Source organism: Schistocerca piceifrons, chromosome 4 (genome assembly GCF_021461385.2).
Source record: "Schistocerca piceifrons isolate TAMUIC-IGC-003096 chromosome 4, iqSchPice1.1, whole genome shotgun sequence".
NCBI classification, from domain to species: domain Eukaryota; kingdom Metazoa; phylum Arthropoda; class Insecta; order Orthoptera; family Acrididae; genus Schistocerca; species Schistocerca piceifrons.
In genome coordinates, this window is record NC_060141.1 from 3,433,191 (window position 1) to 3,459,386 (window position 26,196).

At 42.8% G+C, this 26,196-nt stretch overlaps 1 protein-coding gene across 1 annotated transcript in view; it reads right to left on the minus strand.

Annotated features, from left to right (window-relative positions):
• Nucleotides 1–26,196, minus strand: part of LOC124795455 (sodium/potassium/calcium exchanger 3-like) — a 243,520-nt gene that overhangs the window by 145,043 nt on the left and 72,281 nt on the right. Inside the window, exon 3 of the mRNA XM_047259481.1 lies at nt 17,480–17,662. Coding sequence (XP_047115437.1) covers nt 17,480–17,662 — 183 coding nt within the window. The remainder of the gene's footprint in view (nt 1–17,479; nt 17,663–26,196) is intronic.

Here is a 26,196-nt window from a genome sequence, read left to right on the forward strand (position 1 = left end):
ATCGACGAATGCCGGATCATAGAATTTTTCAACGGTTACATCGTCAACTTTGTGAAACAGGTACGTTCGACGTCAACAGACATGACGCTGGTCGATTAAGAGCTGTACGCACTCCAAGACTGGAAGAACGCATCTTGAACATAGTGGCTGATAGACCCGAGTCAAGCACAAGAACTGTTGCGCGTGACGTACATGTGAGTCATCAGACTGTATGCAGAGTGTTAAATGAAAATCGCTTACACCCCTTCCATTTTCAAAAAGTACAAGCATTGAATCCGGCAGATTATCCTCTTCGCGTGAACTTCTGCCAGTGGTTGTTGCAGCAATGTGCGTTGCAGCCGGATTTCGTAGGTCATGTGCTATTTACAGATGAAGCGACATTTTCACGCGAGGGTGTCTTTAATGCGCACAATTCCCATGTGTGGGCAACAGATAATCCACATGCAACGCGTCCACATGCGTATCAACAACGTTTCGGTATTAATGTGTGGGCTGGTATTGTGAACGACTTTTTGATTGGGCCATACTTACTACCCACGCGACTCTGTGGCGAAAGCTATCTTATTTTTCTGCAAGAAGTGTTACCAGAACTGCTGCAAGATGTTCCGCTCGCCATTCGTAACCACATGTGGTTTCAGCACGATGGAGCGCCAGCACACTTCAGCACTGCTGTACGGAATTACCTGAATGCCACGTTTGGTGCTAGATGGATTGGGCGTGGTGGACCAGTCCCTTGGCCACCCCGATCTCCTGATTTCTCTTGCCTCGATTACTTTTTATGGGGACATCTTAAGAGTCTTGTTTATGAGACTCCAGTTGACTCAGATGAGGATCTCGTTGCTCGCATATCTGTAGCTGCTGCAGGTGTGCGTGAAATACCAGGCATCTTTGAACGTGTACGCCAATCGCTGCACCGACGCTGTCAAGCATGTATCGCTCATGGTGGACGCAATTTTGAACACTTACTGTAAACATGACACTTGTCAACAACGATTTCAATAAAATCTTTCGTTTTCCTTTCGGCCGTTATTTCCCCTGTTTACGCCTCACCGCGTCACCTGGGACTATACATTCCTATACAATATATCCTTGTTACAATGTCCTGCACCTACCATTAAAGTTTGTACCATGAATTCGGGACCACCCTGTATAACTGTTCGTCAGAGAAGTTGTTGACCTTGTACAGTTGACGCACAATCACCACTTTTGTGTTTGGTAGTTATGTGACACACCTGGCATGTAATGCGTGTGTTGCAGCCGGTCGCGACCTTGTAATTTTCACACACGCCCTAAGAAGCTTCACCTCAAAAAGTGACCAAGGCTCTAAGGTCGTAAACTGCAGGACACAGGTTCAATTTCGGTGACATGCTAATTCTTTTAGTAATCTTAATCGAAATGACTGTGGTTTTTATTTTTATTCGTATAGCTTGGGCTTAAATATAATTATTTTTTATTTCATTTCAAATCAATCCGCATCTAATTTTAATCATCGAATAGTGTTTTTGATTTTGCTCTAATTTTCCTTCCTTTCGCTCTTTTTTCATTTGAAATCTTTCCTTACGGTACGTCATTTTAATTACAGTATTTTTTATTAAAGTATCGTAATATTTAAATTTTTAAAACTTCTGGTCTATCGATGAAACATAGGAAATGAAACATTCTATTCACGGTCTGTAAAAATTTTACCAAGCCTTGCCGAGAAGGGTATGCACTATGTGATCAGAGGAGAAGTAGTTTGTAAAATTTTGTGGGGTGGATGGCGCTGGTTGGGGGGGGGGGGGGGGGCTGCCTCTTAAAGACGCTCACGTTCGTTCGTAAGCTCATATGCGGTAATTTTGTAGTAATGAATAAAGGGTGAAAGGTTATATGGGCCCCTTGACAATATGTTGAATTTAAAATGTGCTATCTGAATTTCAAGGAGTAAGTAATAAACAATCCATTATAAAAATTTTGGACTCGAGAAGCTCGATTTTCTTGTCTGAGTGAACACTAGGCTATTGAGAGTGAAGTCACAGTTCTTACATTTGATCACGGGATAGCGATAAGCACATACAATATACAGCTCGCAGTCGTATCCCGTACACAACGTATAAAAGGGCGGTGCATTGACGGAGCTGTCTTTGCACTCGGGTGATTCGTGAGGAAAAGTTTCTCCTGTGATTATCACCGCACGACGGCAATTAGCAGACACGGAATGGTAGTTGGGAGCTGGACGCATTAGACATTCCATTTGGGAACTCGTTACGGAATTCAGTATACTGAGATTCACAGTGTCATGAGTGTGCCGAGAATACCAAATATCAGGCACTACCTCTCGTCGGGGGCAGTGCAGTCGCTTAAGGCCCGAGGTAAGAGGCGTTTCCGTAGGCTTGTCACTGCTAGCAGACGACCGCCACTGTGTGAAGTAGCCGCAGAAATCAGTGTGGGACGTACAGCGAACGTATCCGCCAGGACGGCGCGGCGTTAGCGGGCGGCGGACGAGAGCGCCTTTGCTGACAGCACGGCACCGCCTGCAGCCCTCTCCTGGGCTCGGGACCAGATCGGTTGGATCCTGGACGACCGGAAAACCGTGGCCTGGTCGGGTGAGCCCCTAATTGGTGAGAGCTGACGGTAGGATTCCAAGTGTAGTGCAGACTCCTCAAAGCCGTGGACCCAAGTTGTGGACAAGGCTCTGTGTGAGCTGGCGGTGGCTCCACAATGGTGTGGGCTGTGTTCACGAGGAATGGACTGCGTTCGCTGGTCCAGCTGGTCGCTGTCCGGCTACTTGCAGGAGCCAGCACACGAGGTTAGTGGTTAACGTCGCGTCGGCAGGATGGGGAAGGAAAGCGGCCGTGCCCTGTGAGGGAAACCATCCCAGCATTTTTACCTGAAACGATTTAAGGAAATCTCGGAAAACTTAAATCGAGACGGCTGGATTTGTGTTTGATCCGTCGTCCTCCCAAATACGTTCTACTTGAGACCGCTTGCAGTCATTCGTGGACTTCAAGTTCCCAAAAAACCACGGAATTTTTATGGATGACAATGCACCATGCCACTGCGCCACAATGGTTCGTGATTGATCTGAAGAACATTCTGGATAATTCCAGTGAACGATCTGGTCACACACACGTCGTGCATTTGTGGGAGATCAGTTTTTGCACAGAATCCTGCACCGGCAACACTTCCGCAGTTACGGAGGACTCTAGAGGCCGCCTGGCTCGATACTTCTGCAGGGGACTTGCCGAGTCCGTGCGACACTGACTTACTAAGCGAATAAAAATAAAGACCACAATCACTTTGGTAAGGATTCCTTTACAAAATTATCGTTCTGTAAGGAATGAACATGTGACCATTCTAGAGCCTTAGCCATGATGGTACAGATCTAGTGGGTAAACTTGCACATTTCTAACGGCTTAGTGTATCACGAGAAACTGATTTCGTCACATTTCTACCAACGAGGGCCACCAGGGTGGATGGCTGCACGGTGCGAAACCGGGCATCGAGTCCTACATCGCTCTGTGGGATGGTTTCGAAAAGTCAGTCCCAATCCTGGTGTCTCAGAGGTAAATAACCCTGCACTGCACTTGGAAATAAATGAGTTACAAAGATAACATTTCATTATCAGATCAAACACCGATAATTGGTACCTACGTTGTTAAATACTTTGCCCACAGAACCTACTTAATTTGTCCTCACTTGGTAGCGTGTGTAAACAAAACACGTTTACCTTATTCCTCAGTGCTTCTCATTTTCTTGTCGGCAAATTTCGCAATCACTAGATAAAATTACATTTCATTCTCTTAATATCTTCTACTGTTGGTAAGCAGTAGTACGCACTATATCCCATTAGCCCGCAGGGTACGGCAAAGAAACAACGACGCAAAAGAAAGGCAGGAACCGCAAAACTACAAATACACTGTAGAAGTAATGAACGACTGTAATAGTAGACTTAAAAAAATAAAAACGGTACCTATTGACTACTTTCTTATTGATAATCAACAGAACCTTATTCTAATAACTGTATTCTTACAACTAGCGCGCACCATGTTGGGGAATTCCCTTCTAAGTTTTGATGTGTTATCAACGTGGGACAGTATGTTGTGGCCAGCGCTCACTTTTAGAAATGAGCTGAGATTTTTAATACTCATAGTAGGTTTGGACACCACCTTCTTGCCACTGGGCGGTAGATAGAATACCTTTCATAACTTGATAAGATTCTTTTTTACGCCCAGGAGCGGGATCCGCTAATGCGCGGGGTCCGTATCGTTTGCTAACTCTTGCTCCGTGGCTAGCCCGGCTCTGGGGTAACCGGCACGTCACACACCGTCCAAAAACACTGGCTGGCTTCTGACTGAACAAAGTTGTGCACGATGGCATGCCGATGACGTCGTGACTTAAACTTCCACCACTGTTTCCAAGTCTTGAAGTTTCGTGTGCTAGTCCATATGGTGTTTTCCACAACATGCACGAAACAATCTTCCAAGTTCTCGCGTAAGTCTTTCTCTAGTATTCGAAGCTGGACAGGAAGTGGAAATTAAAATTTCCTCTATGCCACGATTTTCCGTGAAACTCTTCCATAATTTTGATCGAAACTGTTAGCCCGTTATCATTGATGATGAATTCTGGTTTGATGAAGTTCAGAAAATAATCTTCCAATTTCTTGTGCATTATGCGACTGTTAGATTATACAAAGGTTAAAGACGAAGGTATCTTGAGAAAAGTTGTAGTACTGGTTTTATTTTAATTTCTCCATGCAGAGCTTCACATTTTGCTGACAGCATAGAAGAAAGCCAGCTTCTAAATGGCTCATAATTCTTAATATGTAATTTACATTTACAGCCTTTTATTAACTCTGGTTCTTAGAAAACACCGTATTTTAATACCTCAATTAATACTTGCTTTCGTTCATTCACTAAATCAGATAACTGTTTCATTTTGGCACGGACTTTACATTGAATTGTAGTTGCGTTTTCATTTTCTTCAACTGGACTGGTCTGCTTATCGGGGTATTTAACCACGCTGACTTTAGCTAAAACTTCATTTTCTCATAGTTTTAAATCAATGTACTTTTAAAGTACACATCATCTTTTAGGGTGCGCACTTTAAAATACACTATCATCTCTGCTCGCCTATCTTCAATAACTAAACTATTGCTTGCAAAATCCAGACCACCAGCCGGCCTATGTGACCCAGCGGTTCTAGGCGCTTCAGTCTGGAACTGCGCGACCGCAACGGTCGCAGGTTCGAATCCTACCTCGGGCATGGATGTCTGTGATGTCCTTAGGTTAGTTAGGTTTAAGTAGTTCTAAGTTCTAGGGGACTGATGACCACCGATGTTAAGTCCCATAGTGCTCGGAGCCATTTTGAGCCAAACCACCACACTCACATTCCGTATACCAGCCAGTGCCAAATAACATATAAAGATGGACTTTTCAACTAACGCTGTTCGAGTTCTCTGCCGTTAACGGAAAACTTCAAAAATATTTGGTCTCTTATGGGTTTGCTTTTATTTTCAGCTGCATTAATAATTGTCAACTACGGTCAGCTGCTGTCATGGCCAAAAATACGTTATAAATTTAATCCACACATTTGAACTAGTGTGAGAGGCTTTAAGACATCGGCCGTAATTACTTTGCACTCACGCAATAATTCTTTCCTTATGTCGTGATCACTGTCATATCATATAGCATTAATAACACATTCTCGCCCATTCTGTGCCTTCGAGTCGGGTCTTATTCAAAACTAAATTCAGTTTTCCGATAATAATAAGCTTGCATCCTTTGATCATGATTCTGTCTTACAAGTGACCTATTGCATCTTCATCAAACAGTGGTCGCCAATATTATTCACATCGTCGGTGTTGTTAATTCAGATACTAATTATGTACTTGTCCACGATTTGCGTCTTCCAGTTGGTTCCAATTAAGTTGCTCATTACAGTTATCATAGCGTTAGCGTTCCTGCTCGCTCGAAAGTGTAAGATTATGGAAATGTGAAGATGAGTGTGTGAATTTCGTGTGGACGTCAAATTTGAGTTATTCGTAACTGTAATCCCTAAGTATTTAGTTAAATTCACAACCTTTAGATTTGACTGATTTATGGTGTATCCGAAATTTAGCAGATTCCTTTAAGTACTGATGTGGCTGATTTCTGACTTTTCTTCATTTAGAGTCAATTTCCAGTTTTCGCACCATACAGATATCTTGTCCAAATCATTTTGCAATCGGTTTTGATCATCTAATCACTTTACGAGGCGGTGAGAAACAGCAGCATCTGCAAACAATCGAAGAAGGCTGCTCAGACTAATTATTAATACTTTTTTCCTTTTTATTGGCTGCTAGCATACAAACTTTTTAGCCATCACAAATAAATGTACTGGCACACATAACAAGCTATCATTTTTTTCTTCATTATACATACTCTTTAGGGCATACATTCATATGTAATCAGATTACAAAACACAGTTGACTGCTAAAAATTTATTTGTTATTTAAGTTCTTTAGTTAAGTTCAATTCATTTTAGAGTTTTATGTCTTCTTTCGCTAGAAACCGGGATATGGCATCGTACGTACTTCTGGTTGTGTCTCCGAGGATTGGGATCGTGTAAAGCGGCTGGCAGTGACCAAGTCTTAAGAGCTCCTTCAAAAAGTCGACTCTTCCTTTCTCGTAGCGTCTACACTGAAATAAGATGTGATTTACGTCACCAATTGTTTCCTCTTCACATTGACAGTAGGGAGTCTCCGATACGCCGATTCTATGTAAGTGGGCAGGGAAAGATCCATGACTGAGACGCATTCTCAGAATGGACGTTATAATTTTCCTTGAATGTCTGAAGTTCCCAAACCATGTCTGTCTTGGTATGAATGTCTGTATACGTGCATAGCTTTTACCTCTTGTTTGTTGGCTTTCATTCCATTCTTCCTGCCATGAGAGAATCGCTTGTTGTTTTACTTTTAGGAGGTATTCTGTGTATGTGAGTTTAATGTCCATAGATCTTGTAAGAGGTAAGCGCTGCCTGCGATATGTAAGGTATAAGAGAATCTCAGACCAGAGAGGAGTGTTGTATGCAGTAGGAACTGTGTGGTAGTAGCAGTAAGTTGTTGCTAGCGAGCAGTCTGGTGTATCGTGTTGGCTGGGCCGGTCGTGGTGCAGCGATGGCGGAGCTTCAGCGTTATAGTATAAGGTAAAAGATGCCTCGCGCATATCTAGTAGTGTTATGTGAACTCCCATGTAAATCTTTTAAAAATGTCCTAATAATAATCTTTGTCATATAAAGTAATTTCTAACAAGCATTCATTTCAATTTAAAGAATTTACTAATTTCTCCAATCCACGATCATTCCGATTGCTGCAAAAGGAAAATCAGTTCCTTCCTTTCATAAATGACAAATCTATAGGCCAGCATTGCACAGAGCTGTGCCGGAAAAAGCTATTGTAAGAGCAGATAGTTGCCGACTTTATTGAGGTAAGAATTTTTGCTTTTTATTCAGAATGATCTTACAGGGCCATGACGCAGCACTGCTGTCGTCCAAAATTTACCGGGTTACTGAATTTATTTATTTTTATTACGAAGTTTAGGAATTTTTCTGTTTCGAGCTTACATTAAATGAGAAAAGAATTTTTGTGGGTACATTAAATGGGAAACAAATTTTGTGTGGAGGTTAAATGTGAATGAATTTCTGTAGGGAGGTTACACTAAATTAGAATCACATCCATTATTAATATTATTATTTATTAATTTTTTTGTGGGGAGGTTACAATCTTCCACTGGTAATCGCATCTCTCGCTAGTTGATATGCTTTGTCATTGTGTAGAATGCCGGAATGTGATTTGATCCATACAAATTCCACACTGGACTCGCATTCGGGAGGACGGCGGTTCAATCCCCTCTCCAACCATACTGATTTAGGTTTTCCGTGATTTCCCTAAATCGTTTCAGGCAAATGCCGGGATGGTTCCTTTGAAAGGGCACGGCCGATTTCCTTCCCAATCCTTCCCTAACCCGAGCTTGCGCTCCGTCTCTAATGACCTCGTTGTCGACGGGACGTTAAACACTAACCACCAACACTACCATACAAATTCTATAATATGGCCAGTCTTTTTAGCTTTGTGATAATGATCTGGTATGTCGAGGGTGTATTTACTAGTTCTTTTGTCCCAATTTCTGTAACTAATGGATTTCAAAACGCTTTGAGAGTCAGTGATTATTACTGCCTTGGGTATTTTGAGAGATCTTGCATATTTGATTGCCTCTATAATAGCGAAAGTTTCAGCGAGAAATGTGGAAGCATCACCTGGTAGTTGAAACTTCCTTTCTTCTGTAGATTGTGGCCAGAAGAAAGCATTTTTGAGCCATCTGCATGCAGTTTAAGATATCCTGCCCCCTTTTCTGCCAGGTGCGATGTAGATGAAAACTGCCCATATCCTTTTCCTTTGCTGGAATAGTCGACGTGTGTTACAGGAATATTGTGATAAGAGCTGTGATAGTCATATAGGAACATTGGAAGAACCTCACTTCGATATACTTTCTTTTGGAGATATTTCCAGTCTTCGTACCGCTCGTAGATATAAAACTGCTGTTTCCTGACATTTCTGTTATTCCCGATTTGACAGAGCGTTTCACACTTTTTTATCAGTGGATGTTTAGTATCTGCCATCCGCTGTAAGATATAACGATCACACATAATTGTTCTGCGAATATGTAGGGGCATTTTTGATGTTTCCAGCAGAAGGGCGTTGGTGGGAGAAGAATGCATAGCTCCGAGGCAGATGCGTAAGCTTCTGTAGTGCAGTTTATCCAGTAGTGCTGGGTACTAGCTAGCAGCAGTGTGACAGACCGCCGTGCACCCGTAGTCTATACGGGAAAGTATCAAAGTGCGGCAGAGGGTGAGCAGAGTGTTGGGGTGAGCCCCCACCACCATACTCTTGTCACCGATCTGATAAGCTTCAATGCTTTTCCACACGTACTGTTTGAATATGAGGTATCCAACTCATTCTGGAATCGAAAAGAGCTCCAAGAAACTTCGCCTGGGATTTTAGTGGTATTTTATGACCAGAAAGTCTTACCCTATTCAAACAGCCTGGCATAGTTTGGTTCGTGAAAGGAACAAGTAGCAATTTTTCTGCCGAGATCTGTAACCCACAGCTACCTAATGTTTGATCCAGTGTGCCCATCGCCTTTGATAGCTCACACACAGCCTGATTATTTATTCCTTTAGTCGACACATACAAACAAATATCATCTGCATACTGGGGGCTTTTATGTGGAAAAGGGATAATCCTCGCCAGCTCTTTAGTACATAGTGCAAAAAGTAGGGGGCTGAGGATAGCTCCTTGTAAAAGACCTGTTGTAAGACGATGTGGTCCAATTAATTTATTTTGGAACGGAACCCACGTGTGTCTTCCAGTGAGGAAAGTGCTGATTCCATAAATCAGTTGTGGCGGGATTCCAGTGGTTTCCAATTTCCGTAGCAACACAGGTATAAGAACATTATCATACGCTCCAACTATACCCAGGAATATAGCTGTTACATTCTCTTTTCTTGTTGTTGCGTCATAGATCTCTAAGGTTAAGATATTTAAATTATCTATTGTTCCCTTGCCTTGTCTAAACCCATACTGACTCAATGACAGGGTCTGATTTGATTCCAACCACCATTCCAAGCGATTTTTTACCAAGCGTTCTAAAGTTTTGCCGATACAGGAAGAAAGAGAAACAGGTCTATATGATTTGGCCTGCTCTTCGTCCTTATTGTGGTTTCAGTATGGGTGCCACTACTTGAGTTGTCCAATCTTCTATTAGCGTGTCTTTCATCCATATTTGGTTAAATATCTGTAACAGTGCTATGTCTGGGAGATTTTCTATCATCTGATAGTGTATACCGTCCTTACCATTCATCAGTTCTTCGTACGAAACGGTACCACGAGAGGATTATTGTAATCTCGTTGTTCCGTGGGGCAATATGTCTGCTCGGCTGCGGAAGCTGGTGAGATTAAATTCACAAAGTCTTCAAGCCATGCGTCACTTAATGGCTGACGCACAGTGAAATTTTTGTTTTTGAAAAATCTTAATTTCTTCGAAACATCAGCGATACTAACATTGTTATTTAAAGATTCACAGAAATTTTTCCAGCTATTCTTTTTACAGTCTTTTAACCGCCTTCGAACTTTCGCTGCTATTTTCCGGTATACAATGTAGTTTTCTAAACTTTGTTGTTTACAGAAGTTACTGTACGCAAGGTTGCGCTGTGCTATGGCTCTAGAACACTCTAGTGTCCACCAGATTGGGGTCCGTTGCTTCAAAACGATGACTTCCTTTTCTCTTGGAATGGAAATTGTTGCAGTGTCTTCAATAATTGAAATTAGCTGTTGGTAGGCCTCTTTCGGAGCTAACAAATTGTTAAAAGATTGAAACTTCACCTGGGCTGTTGCAGTATACTTTGGCCAGGCAGCATCCTTTATTTTGCACCTGCTGTTTGAGTAGATGATTTCTGCTGTATTTGTAGATAAGTCTATACTGATTTCCAGAGGGAAATGATCTCAGCCAAGAGGGTCGCGTTTGACCGCCCACTCCGTTACACGGTTGAAATCAACAGAGCACAATGTCAAATCGACGGCCGACGGTCGTCTGTTTGGTTTATGTATCATAGTAGGAGAACCATCATTTAGAAGAATCAAATCGAACTTTTCAAAAAGTGTAACTAACTCTCTGCCATCCGCGTCATCTACTTCGCAACCCCATAGTGAGTGGTGTGCGTTGAAGTCTGCATAAAGGAGAAATGGCGTTTGAAGGTGGGCTACAATCTGATGCAGTGAAAGATTTTGTATTTTACACTGAGGTGGTTTGTAAATGGTGTCGATGGTGAGTGCGCCGTTAGGAGTGTAAATTACAGCAACAACTACCTGGCATTCTGTTGTCCTAATAGTGGTGTCCAATTTCTTAAACTTAACCGTCTAATTAAAATGGCTACTCCTCCTCCTTTTCCACCGGCTCTGTCGTTTCTGAGAACAGCGTATCCTTTGAATTGTATTCGTTTCGTTGGCTGAAACCAAGTTTCGCAAGTACAAGCTACCGCCATGTGGTTGCTGCTAAGATCCCCATAAAGACTTTCTCTGTTCGAGATTGCTGACCGTGCATTCCACTGGAGTATTTTAAAAGCCATTGTCAGATTTGCAGAAGTCTTCAACAGCATTACGTATAAGATCCTGTGTCATTACCATGTCTGTTTAATTTTTAAGAGAAACAAATATCTGCGTTATTACAGCACAAAGGGTGTTAATAGTAGTTTCTCGACCAGTATAAGACGTTGCCAGAGGAGTGGGAGGGTGTGGTTTGTTTTGTATTGAGCTCTGTGGACACTGAAATTCGTATAACATATCAGAATAACCCTGCTTGTGTGGACTGCGAGTAAATGGTTTATTTTTGTAAGACCTGGGAGCTGGAACCGACATAACTGCATGCTTAGGTCCCTGTTGTAGCCTTTTGTCCGTCATGTTCAGACCTTTTTGTTTCTCGCATGTTTTAGGCCAGTCACTAGGAGAGAGCTCTCGTGTTGTAGAAACACCGGCAGTAGTCTGCGCATATGATGGTCGCGGTGACGAGACGGCAGTTGCGTAAGAAGCGCCGTAGGCTTCGCTGCGCTCTGCTTCCATGTGCTGCTGATAAATTGGGCAACAGCCATCAGTAGCGAGGTGGTTTCCGTTGCAATGCAAATACCTGGGCTCTCCGGCATGCGAGCACTGTGAGGTCTCGTGGGCTCCCGTGCATTTGGCGCAGCGGGCACTACTGTGACATTGCAAACTTAAATGGAAATATCGAAGGCAATTCTGACATCGTAAACTGACTGGACATACGGTGCAACGGGGCATCGCATACCGCACAAATACAGGTACTGGGGAAGTTGTTGAGATATAAATGTTACAACACATTTCCGTGTGGGAAGTACTTTCAACTTTCCATTTTCTATTACTTTCTTTGTGAACCTTCGTACATCGGTTACTCAAAATTCCGATTTTATTTCTGCAAGGATGTCTTGGTGGGATAATGCAATATCAACATTACAGATAACTCCCTTTCTCTTTGTTAGGAAATTTGGAATATAAGCCTCCACATTCTTCAGCCGAAAAACATCGAGCAACCGCAACCTGTTTGCAGACTGCCCTGTTTTGGTTTCAATTTTATACCTGTTTCTATCAATAGCTGAGATATTAACTATTTCATGTCTTAAGTTATTACTTTCTGTAAAACAACATTCTTCCAAGAGCCATCAGATGTAACTTTCCTACATTACCATTTTCTCCCTCTACAAAGACGACGTAGGGTCCCATGTCTGTTGACTGATATGTATTATGTTTACTAGCATATTTGTTCTTACTAGGAAACGTGTTATTTCCTGTAGGAGGTACCGTTTTGGTCGCTGAATTGCTCAAGTTCTTACGAATAACAGACTTTTGGGAAGCAGGCTGCTCATTGCAATTCCTGTCTCCTATATTTACTCTCAAGTTACTATCTTCTCCTAGAACTTCCACAGTGTATGCAACATTATCAATATCTACCATATTTACGTCCACTTCAACATTACTACTGTGCTTTCCACTTGCCTTTGCCTTCTTCGGAACGTCTGCGTCAGGAGCTGCTGGCTGTTGGGATGATGGTGGTCGGTGTCTTGCCTTTTGTCGCTGGGTGTCGTTTGTCAGACACTGCGACAAGACAGCTGAACTTGATGAATGCTGATCCATCTCCATCTGATCACTGCGAGGACAGTGATCTTGAGAGCACATTTCCATGGTACCCAGTTGATGCATATTTGTAATCAACACTGTTGAAGGAGGGTGCATCATGCCAGTCTCGATGTTGTGACTCGCATGCAAAGCGATAACCGACCCTTGGCCGGTATCGACTGCGATTTCGTCATTAGTTTCCATTTTAAAAATAGCCGCTGAGAGAAATCTCCCGTCGACGATGCTTTGACACTTATTGCTAAATGCTTGTAGGTAAAATATCCAGTACATTACACTGAAAAAAACTTGACAACAGTTCCGCGAAACACCTGATGGAATCGGTGCTGGCCGCCGCACGAAGCACAAACGACCGCTCACCGCGGCTGCCGCGCCTGCAGGCAACCATTTGCCGTCACCCGCTGGTCGAAAAGTTTTTCACTGCAGACAACACAGTTTAGAGTCGAACTGTTAATAATTAATCACCCTTTCTCAATATTCTTGAGAGCGATCGGAAAAACAGCGTTATTTATTCGTTGCTAACCAAAGAACCGATACTCAAGTTCATTATTTTTATAGATCAGGAGTAGCTGAGGGCCTATAACACTTCCTTGTGGAACGCCAGATATTATCTCTGGTTTGTTTGATGACTTTCCGTCAGTTATCACCAACTGTGACTCGCATTTACAGCTGCGCATGCATGCCCACATCACGCGTCGCCTGACCTGCTGCATGACGTTTATAACGTCGTAACTCCTGAGCTGTGTGTCGTACAGTGACATAGTACTGTATGTGCATTCAACGGCATATTTGGATGCTTTTTGCTAAATTTATTGCGAATAAAGTTATTACCAAAGAAGTAATAAATTAAACTTTATGTGACAGTTTTCCATGCATCTCATTGTTTGTGATGTGATGTCTCCTGAAATATGTGTCGTACAGCGATATAATTGTGCTCTTACATTCCGTGGTGACCGAGCGGTCAAGGCCGCTTCAGTCTGGAACCACGCGATCGCTAGGATCGCAGGTTCGAATCCTGCCTCGGGCATGGATATGTGTGATGCCCTTAAGTCAGTTAGGTCTAAGTAGTTCTAAGTTCAAGGGGACTGATGACCTCAGATGTTAACTCCCATAGTGCTCAGAGCCATTTGAACATTCCGTGGTATATCTGCATACTGCCTGTAAACTGTACTGCGAATGCAGTTTGTAGTAAAGACGTAATAAATTACAACGTTATACGTCATCAGTACTAACTGAATCCACAGCAGAAAAGTAGTAAGCGGCAAACATTTTTCCTTTCATCGTTTTGAAGGGGTTGTTAGCGAGAAAAAATTTGGTAATGGTGAAATTACGCGTAAACTTTGTTGTTGAGTCCCTAAATATTCTTGCTGTCACATATTGGATGAGTAAATCTGGGAATTCACGCGTCGCGGCTTACGCTTCTTTTCCGCCGCCACTCCTTTGATAGGTAGGTTGTTCTTACCCACACAGCGGGTGTCGCCTGACACTGGGGTACATGTGCACCAGTTCTCGCTGAAATCGGTCCAGTATTTTAGGAGGAGACATGGGACATACACACACACACGCACACACACACAGACACACACGCACGCACAAATAAAACTATTCGCAATACATTTCTCACACAGTATCCACATAAGCCGCTGAATGTACCTACAACGTTACATCATTGTACGACACTTAGTTAAAGAGATGTGAGGTCATATATGGATTTAAAAAAAAAAAAAAAAAACAGGTTTTCGGCTGTTTCGTCATCGTTGTAGAATATTATACCATTGTCATTTGTTTTTACATTCATAATATACAAAATATTCTTCGAGGGGCATTTGAAAAGTCCGTGCAAAAATTTAAACTACTTACGTGTTTGGGGTAAACTTTTTTATTTTTCGACACTTCATCCAACGCTATTCTAATTTGTTGATCCTTCCGAATAATTGTCCAAGTCTACAAAATAGCTGTTAGTTGCTGCAATCACCTCCTCGTTTGAATTAAATCTTCGTCCCGCCAGCCATTTCTTCAAATTGGGGAACAAATAGTAGTGTGGGGGAGCCAAGTCTGGAGAACAGTAGGGATGTGAAACGAGTTGGAATCATATTTCCATTAATTTTGTGACCACAACTGCTGAGGTGTGTGCTGGTGCGTTCTCGTGATGCAAAAGGACGTTCTTGTGCTCCAATCGCGGGGGTTTTTCTTGCAGCTCGGTTTTCAAACGGTCCAATATCGATGAATAATATTCACCTGTAATAGTTTTAGCCTTTTCCAGATAGTTGATCAGGATTATCCCTAGTGAATCCCAAAAGACAGTCGCCATAACCTTTCCGGCCGAAGGAATGGTCTTCGCCTTTTTTGGTGCAGATTCTCCCTTGGTAACTCAATGTTTGGATTGTTATTTGGTCTCAGGAGTGTAGTCATGTATCCCTGTTTCATCCACAGTGACGAGACGACGCTTAAAGTCCTACACATCCTTCCTGAACAGCTGCAAACCATCCTTGCAACACTTTACACGATTCCGTTTTTAGTCAAGCGTGAGCAATCGCGGAACCCATCTTGTGGATAGCTTTCTCATGTCCAAATGTTTATGCAAAATATTATGTATCCATTCATTCGAGATGCCCACAGCACTAGCAATGTCACACACCTTAATTCTTCTGTCATCCATCACCATATCATGGATTTTATCGATGATTTCTGGAGCCGTAACCTCCGCAGGGCGTCCAGAACGCTCAGCATCACTTGTGCTCATACGGCCACTCCAAAAATTTTGAAAACACTTATAAAATGTTCTAATCAAAGGTGCAGAGTCACCGTAATGTTTATCAAGGTTCCCTTTAGTCTCCCGAGGCGTTTTGCCTTTCATAAAGTAATGTTGAACCAACACACGAAATTCTTTTTCGTCAATTTTTGACAATCACTGGACTACCTTGATTCATACGAATGCCAAAGACATAGACCAATACTGCTGAAACTTGGTGTGCGTTCTTTCAAAAGATGCTACTAACTACACATGACCTCGATACGCGCCGGTGGTGCCATCTCTCGCACTTTGCACGGACTTCTCAAACGCCCCTCGTACTAACAAGGGAACCTCCCCATCGCACCCCCCTCAGATTTAGTTATAAGTTGGCACATTGGATAGGCCTTGAAAAACTGAACACAGATCAATTGAGAAAACAGGAAGAAGTTGTGTAGAACTGTGAAAAACTAAGCAAAATATACAAACGGAGTAGTTCAAGGGAAGATAAGCAACAATAAGGACGATAGGAACGCAGGAGCGCCGTGGTCTCGTGGTAACGTGAGCAGCTGCGGAACGAAAGGTCCTAGGTTCAAATTCTTCCATCAAGCGTAAATTTTAATTTTTTATTTTCAGTTTATGTGACAAACTCTTATGTTTTCCTCACTTTTTTGGGAGTGATTATCACATCCACAAGAAAACCTAAATCGGGCAAGGTAGAAGAATCTTTTTACCCATTCGCCAAGTGTACAAGTTAGGTGGGTCGACAACATATTCCTGTCATGTGACGCACATGCCGTCACCAGTGTCGTATAGAATATATCAGATGTGTTTTCCTGTGGAGGAATCGGTTGACCTATGACCTTACGATCAAATTTTTTCTGTTCCCATTGGAGAGGCACGTCCTCTCGTCTACTAATCGCACGGTTTTGCAGTGCGGTCGCAAAACACAGACACTAAACTTATTACAGTGAACAGAGATGTCAATGAACCAACGGACAGATAATAACTATGCAAAAATAAAGAAAGTAAAATTTTCAGTCGAGGGAAGACTTGAACCAAGGATCTCTCGGTCAGCAGCTGCTCACGCTACCACGGGACCACGGCGCTTCAAAGAACACTCCCTCCATGATGTTGCTTATGTGGCCCATGGACTACTCAGTTTGTATATTTTGCTTATTTTTTCACAGTTCCACACAACTTCTTCCTGTTTTCTCAATTGATCTGTGTTCAGTTTATCAAGGCCTATCCACTGTGCCAACTTATAACTAAATCTGAGGGGGGTGCGATGGGGAGGTTTCCCTGTAAGAACTAACGGAGCAGTCAGTTAACACAAGACCATTTTTTTATTTAATGTCTGTAGTTGAGAAACTTATCTGATCAGACTTCTGATCTTATTCCACTCAGTTTTCGTGGTTTAATTGTTTGAACTGCCTGTTAACTCTTTCATTTCCTCGCTGCCTAATGATTTAAAACTCTTTGGTGTAATTAGCGTGAACTGAGATGTGACAAGAAGATGGAGACATTATTAAATCGCCCATGTTACCTCAAAGTTCCTGAAAAAAGCACAGAAAAAACTGTCTTGGTATCCAATCACGGGTGCGACAGTTCTACTGCACACAGTATTGTTTAACCGCAGTTTGGCAGTGGATGGACACCAAACATTAAACGTTCTAAATCTGCCCAATGTGGTCAATTCAGAGCAAGACCACACAACACTCAAGAAGAAGATTATCAATAACAAAGTTACTACTTGAGTCTGAAGAGCTGTCTCAGTCAAAATGCGATCTGAAAAGGAATATTGACGTTGTTAACTACACAGCGATCTGAAGGTACCCAGTTAAGAGACCTAGGCGCGATTTGAAAACGCTTCTTGTAGGTGGCCTCGGTTCTGGCGAAATAAAGAGCAAAACAACGGATTATTTCCACACCCACGTAGGCAACTGATTTCCAAGCCGTGACACAGGACTGTCAAGATCACGCATAGTCTAACAAAATTGGGACTTTAAATGAGAAATGGTTTGCCAACTTACGTTTTGCAATCAGGTGTACACTTGGCACGAAATATTTGTGGCAGATGATGGCCATCGTGCCGAACAGGTAGGCGGCTGCCACGGCGTGCAGCGCGACGTACCCCTGCTGGCGCTCTGCACGCGTCAGACCGTCCCACGGGAAGTCGTCGACGGCCGGCGGGCTGCAGTTGGCCAGCGCCGCGTCTGGAAAGGGAATTCAGGTGATGGGAGAGAGAGAAAGGTGGTGTCTGCACACCCACAACGTCGCCAGTGGCTCCACACTGGTGGCGGGCGAACCGAGGGCCGAGAACTGCCACGTCGAGTTCTCGGTGGTCCCGAGAAACAATACAGATAGTGCGGCATCCAGCTACATTCTGTATCAGGACTTTAAAGTCGAGGGCTTTCGTTCACGGTGGTCGTGGAGTGCAGGGGTTTACACACACTCCTAACACGGTGAAGGTTGGGGCTTTGAATCCCTTAACGAGGTTAACAATTTTTATTTAAATGTCTTTGATCGTTATTTTTGTTTAATTAATTCGTTTGAACGTATTTTTTGTTTTTAATCCTTTGTCGTTTTAATCAGCGTATTAAATTTTTATTTGCCCTCATTTTTTTCTTCGTGTCGTTCCTGTTTTCATTTGGTATCTTTTCCCATGTGATTTTAATTGTTTTTATGTGTTAACTTCCAACTAATTTCTTCTCTTTTCTGTTTTTATAATTTCTTCCATTTTATAGCATTCATTATATCTATTCATCATTTTGCTTGAATTTCGTTCTTTTTTTTTTATAATTCCTTCTTTGCTTTACACCTTCGTATGCATTAGTTGTCCTATACTGCAACAAGAGTTTACGTTTCAAATGTTTATATGACGATTACCATCTAAAATATCTCGGTTTTCGGTTGTCGCTTCTGAGTTCTCGCCTATTAGGTCTCACTTTCTAGTTCTCAGTTCGACTCTACTTCTACATCCACAGCTAGACTCTACAAACCACTGTGAAGTGCACGGCAGTGGGTACGCCTCACTGTACCTGTTATTATGGCTTTTTCCCGACTCATTCACATAAGGAGCGAGGGAAAAATGACTGTTTACATGCCTCTGTGCGTGCTGTAATTAATCTAATCTTACCCTCACGACCCCTATGGGAGCGATACGTAGAGGGGTTGTAGTATATTCCCAGAGTAACCGCTTAAAGCCGGTTCTCGAAACTTTGTTAGTGGACTCTCGGGTCACATCTTTCAACATTTCAGTGATAATCTCCTTTGGCGCAAACAAACCTGTGATCATTTGTGCTGCTCTTCTCTCTATACGTTCGACATCCATTGATGTTCCTAATTCATAAGCTACTCTACCACTCCACTAAACCGAAGTCTGCCGCCTGCTGTAGCCACGACTGACTGGGCCTATGCGATCGTTCCACTTCACGCCCCTACAAACTGTTACACCCAAGTATTTACGTGAGTTCACAGAGTCCAGCTGTAACTCACTAATATTGTATTCACAGGAAACTATGTTTCTTCGTTTTGTGAAGTGTACAATTTTAAATTTTTGAATATTTGAAGGAAGCTGCCAATCATTGCACCACTATGTATCTTATCAATGTCTGATTAAATATTTTTACAGCTTCGTTCAGGCTGTATTTCGTTGTAGATAACTGCATCACCCGCGAAAAGTCTTTTTTTTTGGGGTCTTCTGACTGGTTTGATGCGGCCCGCCACGCATTCCTCTTCTGTACAGATCTCCTCATCTCAGAGTAGCACGTGCGACTTACGTCCTCAATTACTTGCTGGATGTTTTCCAATCCCTATCTGCCTCCACAGTTTTCGTCCTCTACATCTCTCTCCAGTATCCTGGAAGTCATTTCCTGATGTCATGACAGATGTCCCATCATTCTGTTCCTTCATATTTTCCGCATAATCCTTTATTCTCCGATTCTACGCAGAACCTGCTCATTCCTTACGTTATCAGTCCACCTAATTTTCAATATTGATGTGTAGCGCCGCAGCTGAAATGGTTCGATTCTCTTCTGTTCTGGTTTTCCCAAAGTTCATGTTTCACTACCATACAGTGCCGTGTTCTAAACGTTCATTCTGAGAAATTTCTTCCTCAAATTAAGGCCTAAGTTTGATACTAGGAGACTTCTTTTGGCCAAGAATGCCCTTTTATGAAAATGCCAGTCTGCTTTTGATGTCCTCCTTGCTCCGTCCGTCATTTGCTGCCTAGCTAGTAGAATTCCTTATCTTCATCTACTCTGTGGCCATCAATCCTGATGTTAAATTTCTCGCTGTTCTCAATTCCGCTATTTCTCATTACTTTCGTCCTTCTTTGATTTAGTCTCAGTCCATATTCTATACTCATTAGACTGTTCATTCCGTTCAGCAGATCATGTCAATTCTTCTTCACTTTCACTCAGGACAGCAATGTCATCAGCGAATCGTATCATTGATATCCTTTCACCTTGAATTTTAATTCCACTGCTGAATCTTTCTTTTACTTCCATCATTGCTTCTTCTATGTACAAATTGAACAGTAGGAGCGAAATACTATATCCCCGTCTTCCCCTCTTTTAGTTCGAGCACTTTGTTCTTGGTTGTCCACTCTTATTATTCCGTATTGACTCTTATACATATTGTATATTACCCGTTTCTCCCTATAGCTTACTCCTATTTTTCGCAGAATTTCGTATATCTTGCACCACTTTGCATTGTCAAACGCTTTTTCCAGGTCGACAAATCCTACGAACTTGTCTTGATTTTTCTTTAGCCTTGCTTCCGTTATCAACCACAGTCTCAGAATTGCCTCTCTCGTACCTTTACCTTTCCTAGAGCCAAGCTGATTGTCATCTAACACATCCTCAATTTTCTTTTCCCTTTTTCTGTATATTTTTCTCGTAAGCAACTTGGATGTATGAGCTGTTAAACTGATTACGCGATAAATCTCGCACTTGTCAGCTCTTGCAGTCTTCGGAAATGTGTGGAAGATATTTTTCCGACAGTCCATGAACCAAGGATCTTGCCAATGGTGGAGAGACTTGCATGCCTCAGCGATACAGTTAGCTGTACCTAGGTGCAAACCACAACGCAGGGGTATCTGTTGAGAGGCCAGACAAACGCGTGGTTCCTGAAGAGGGGCAGCAGCCTTTTCAGTAGTTGCAGGGGCAACAGTCTGGAGGATTGACTGATCTGGCCTTGTAACACTAACCAATACGGCCTTGCTGTGCTGGTACTGCGAACGGCTGAAAGCAATGGGAAACTACAGCCGTAATTTTTCCCCGAAGGAGTGCAGCTCTACTGTACGTTTAAATGCTGATGGCGTCCTCTTGGGTAAAATATTCCGGGGGTAATTTGGCCCTTATTCTGATCTCCGGGCGGCGACTACTCAGGAGGACGTCGTTATCAGGACAAACAAAACTGGCCTTCTATGGATCGGAGCATGGAATTTCAACTCCCTTAATCGGGCAGGTAGGTTAGAAAATTTAAAAAGCGAAATGGATAGGTTGAAGTTAGATATAGTGAGAATTAGTGAAGTTCGGTGCCAGGAGGAACAAGACTTCTGGTCAGGTGAATACAGGGTTATAAACACAAAATCAAATAGGGGTAATGCAGGATTAATAGTGAATAAAAAAATAGCAGCGCTGGTCAGCTTAGTGAACGCACTATTGTGACCAAGATAGACACGAAGCCCGCGCCTACCGCAATAGTACAAGTTTATATGCCAACTAGCTCCGCAGAAGACGAAGAGACTGATGAAATGTATGATGAGATAAAACAAATTATTCAGACAGTGAAGGGAGACGAAAATTTAATAGTCATGGCTGGAATTCGATAATAGGAAAAGGAAGGGAAGGAAGAGTAGTAGGTGAATATGGACTGGGGGTAAGGAATGAAAGAGGAATCCACCTGGTAGAATTTTGCTCAGAGCATAACTTAATCATAGCTAACACTTGGTTTAAGAATCACGAAAGAAGGTTGTACACGTGGAAGAGGCCTGGAGACCCTCTAAGGTTTCAGATAGATTATATAATGGTAAGACAGAGATTTAGGAACCAGGTTTTAAATTGTAAGACATTTCCAGGGGCAGATGTGGACTCTGACCACAATCTATTGGTTATGAACTGTAGATTAAAACTGAAGAAACTGCAAAAGCGTGGGAATTTAAGGAAATGGGACATGGATAAACTGAAAGAACCAGAGGTTGTAGAGAGTTTCAGAGAGAGCATTAGAGAACGATTGACAAGAACAGGAAAAAGAATTACAGAAGAAGACGAAGAAGAATGGGTAACTTTCAGAGATGAAACAGTGAAGGCAGCAAGGATCAAGTAGGTAAAAAGACGGGAGATAGTAGAAATACTTGGATAACAGAAGAGATATTGAATTTAATTGATGAAAGGAGAAAATACAAAAATGCAGTTAATGAAGCAGGCAAAAAGGAATACAAACGTCTCAAAAATGAGATCGACAGGAAGTGCAAAATGGCTAAGCAGGAATGGCTAGAGGACAAGTGTAAGGATGTAGAGGCGCCCGCATCTCGTGGTCGTGCGGTAGCGTTCTCGCTTCCCACGCCCGGGTTCCCGGGTTCGATTCCCGGCGGGGTCAGGGATTTTCTCTGCCTCGTGATGGCTGGGTGTTGTGTGATGTCCCTAGGTTAGTTAGGTTTAAGTAGTTCTAAGTTCTAGGGGACTGATGACCATAGATGTTAAGTCCCACAGTGCTCAGAGCCATTTGAACCATTTGATGTAGAGGCATATCTCACTAGGGTAAGATAGATACTGCCTACAGGAAAATTAAAGAGACTTCTGGAGAAAAGAGAACCACTTGTGTGAATATCAAGAGCTAAGACAGAAACCCAGTTCTAATCAAAGAAGAGAAAGCAGAAAGGTGGAAGGAGTATATAGAACGTCTGTACAAGGGCACTGTACTTGAAGACAATATTATGGAAATGGAAGAGGATGTAGATGAAGTTGAAATGAGAGATACGATACTGTGTGAAGAGTTTGACAGAGCACTGAAAGACCTGAGTCGAAACAAGGCCCCAGGAGTAGACAACATCCCATTGGACCTACTATAGCCTTGGGAGAGCCAGCCCTGACAAAACTCTACCATCTGGTGAGCAAGATGTACCCTCAGACATCAAGAAGAACATAATAATTCCAATCCCTAAGAAAGCAGGTGTTGACAGATGTGAAAATTACCAAACTATCAGTTTAATAAGCCACAGCTGCAAAATACTAACACGAATTCTTTACAGAAGAATGGAAAAACTAGTAGAAGCCAAACTCGGGGAAGATCAGTTTGGATTCTGTAGAATTGCTGGAACACGTGAGGCAATACTGACCTTACGACTTTTCTTGGAAGACAGATTAAGGGAAGGCAAACCTACGTTCCTAGCATTGTAGACTTAGAGAAAGCTTTTGTTAATGTTGACTGGAATACTGTCTTTCAAATTCTGAAGGTGGCAGGTGTCAAATACAGCGAGCGAAAGGCTATTTACAATTTGTACAGAAACCAGATGGCAGTTATAAGGGTCGAGGGGCATGAAAGGGAAGCAGTGGTTGAGTAGGGAGTGAGACAGGGTTGTAGCCTATCCCCGATGTTATTCAATCTGTATATTGAGCAAGCAGTAAAGGAAACAAAAGACAAATTTGGAGTAGGAATTAAAATCCATGGAGAAGAAATAAAAACTTTGAGGTTTGTTGATGACATTGTAATTCTGTCAGAGACAGCAGAGTGGCTCTGAGCACTATGCGACTTAACTTCTAAGGTCATCAGTCGCCTAGAACTTAGATCTAATTAAACCTAACTAACTTAAGGACTTCACACACATCCATGCCCGAGGCAGGATTCGAACCTGCGACCGTAGCGGTCACGCGGTTCCAGACTGAAGCACCTAGAACCGCACGGCCACACCGGCCGGCTAGACAGCAAAGGACCTGGAAGAGCAGCTGAACGGAATGGACAGTGTCTTGAAAGGAGGATATAAGATGAACATCAGCAAAAGCAAAACGAGGATAATGGAATGTAGTCGAATTAAGCCGGGTGATGCTGGCGGAATTAGACCTGGCAGAAAAAGCCAATGACTATTGCCGGTTCTAGGCGCTTCAGTCTGGAACCGCGCGACCGCTACGGTCTCAGGTTCGAATCCTGCCTCGGGCATGGATGTGTGTGTTGTCCTTAGGTTAGTTAGGTGTAAGTAGTTCTGAGTTCTAGGGGACTGATGACCTTAGATGTTAAGTCCCACAGTGCTCAGAGCCATTTTTGAATCATTGCCGAACTGGTGCCTTAGAGATGTGGTGTCCCCGGAAGTTGTTACGTGTACCATGAACAGAAAGAAGAAGAGGTGCATTCATTATAGACGAACTTAGCACCCCAAAAAGTTTATTTTCTCGTGTCAGCCAAAGATACTTCCAGATGCTTGGGCATATTTTGAGAAGAGAGGGGGATAATTTAGAAAAAATAATCTTCCAAGGCAAAGACCACGAGGAAGAGTAGCAAACAGATGGCTGGATCAAGCGAAGATCACCAGCCTATCTCTTCACAATATTTCAAGAAGAGGTGAATATCTCTGTGGATGGAGACGTCTAGGCAAAGTTTCAATTAGTTAGGAAATAATGAATTAAGAAATGAAGTCACGACACTCAGCAGTGAGTTAACCGACTAATGATGTGACATACCACAAGGACAGAAGTACTGCTAGATTACGCTAGGATAGTCATTTGGTGCGAGGTGCACCGGTGGCTGAAGGGAATGCTTACGTGTATCGGAAACGACTGAAATTAGCGTCAAATCTACAATTTACGGGGTTTCTAGGCCGACTGACGAAAAGAGCTTAGTCGAGCAGAAGAACTGAACGTCTGAAAATTTTAAGAAAAGAAAAACTCTCTTTAGAATCTTCTATAGGGACCTGAACTGAAAGACATTCTTTTTTATTCAATTATATTCTCGTACATTTCACAGTTTTGATGGTGAAATTGCAATGCAAACACATAATTTTGGGTATCAAATATGCATTGACTTGGACAAAAATTTATGCATCCTTCTTTTAACTTTGACTGCATATGAGGGCGCAAGTATGAGAGAGCATCCCTAAAGAAGAAGCTATCGGTTCCTTGAAGTTGCCGTTTCTGCCCATCTGCACTCCACACGCTGGCGAGCGTGACGGTGCAACGGCGCCCGGCACAAAGGCGGCTGCTTAAGCCGCTGGGGAAACCCGGGCAGTGCCGGCCACCTGCTGTAGCTGCAGGCAGCGGAGAACCTTGCGGTGTAACAGGCGCGATCTCTTCAGTTAACCACCTCGCAGCCCACTGCCCACCAATGGCTTCGCAAGGAACTGCCTCAATTTCGGGCTTGCCGGGTTTTTTTCTGCTTCTTTCCAGTGGAACTCAGTTCCGTCTTCTTTTTAGTTTCCTACTTGCTACTGTGCATAAGTAAACGTGTTTTGGCACCAATTTACGCGTGACAACTGTATGGCAAGTTACATACACCAACCAGCCGAGTCGCTACCAGTGAGTCCTTTTCTATCGTGGAAGAAATGGCAGATAACAATTAATAGATTTATTTTTTTCTCCCCACGCTATTTAATTGCAATTCGATAACTGGCTGCATATGAAAGTGTAAGCATTATGTTACACGTGACTGTGAATATGGAGTCCCGTACGGACGATAAGAAAATTCTGAAAGAATCGAAAACAAATAAGTCACCATCTCCCGATGGAATCCCAGTTCGATTTTTCAAAGAGTTGGCCCCTTACTTAGGTTGCATTTATCGCGAATCTCTCGGCCAGCCCGAAGTCCCAGGCGATTGGAAAAAAGTGCAGGTGACTCTTATGTATCAGAAGGGCAAAAGAACGGACCGGCAAAATTACAGACCAACATCCCCAAATTCGGTTTACTGCAGAAACTTTGAACATATTCTCATTTCGAAAATATCAAATTTTCTTGAGTCCGAAGCTTATTTACACATATCAGCATGGGTTTAGAGAGCATCGCTCGTGCGAAACTCAGCTGGTCCTTTCCTCACATGATATACTGCGAACTATGGATGAAACGCGACAGGCAGATTCCGTATTTCTAGACTTCCAGAAAGCATTCGACGCGGTGCTCCACTGCACGCTGTTAACGAAGCTACGAGCATGCGGGATAACCTCACAGATATGTGAGGGGCTCGAAGGCTTTTTAAGTCACAGAACCCAGTATGTTGACCTTGACGGCGAGTGTTCATCAGAGACAATGATATCGCCAGGAGTGCCCCAGGGAAGTGTGACACGAGCGATAACTGATTTGGCGAACGGTTAGGGGAGCAATCTGCGGATGATGATGCTGTGGCGTACAGTAAGGTGTCGAAATTGAGTGACTATAGGAGGATACAGAATTATTCAGACAGAATTTCTAGTTGGGGTCATGAACCGCAGCTAGCTCTAAGTGTAGAAAAATGTAAATTAATGCGGATGAGTAGGAAAACCAAACCCGTTATTTTCGGATACAGCATTAATTGTGTCCTGGTTGACACAATCAAATTGTTTTAATATCTGGGCGTGACGTCGTTAAAAATAGAATGAGCATGTGAGGATTGTGATAGGGAAGGTGAATGGTCGACTTCGGTTGACTGGGAAAATTCTAGGGAAGTGTCGTTCTCACCTGTAAAGGAGAATGCATACAGGGCGCTAGTTGCACCGGGTGTCTGGGACCCGTTCCAGGTCGGATTAAAGAAGGACATCGGAGCAGTTCAGAGGCGGGCCGCTAG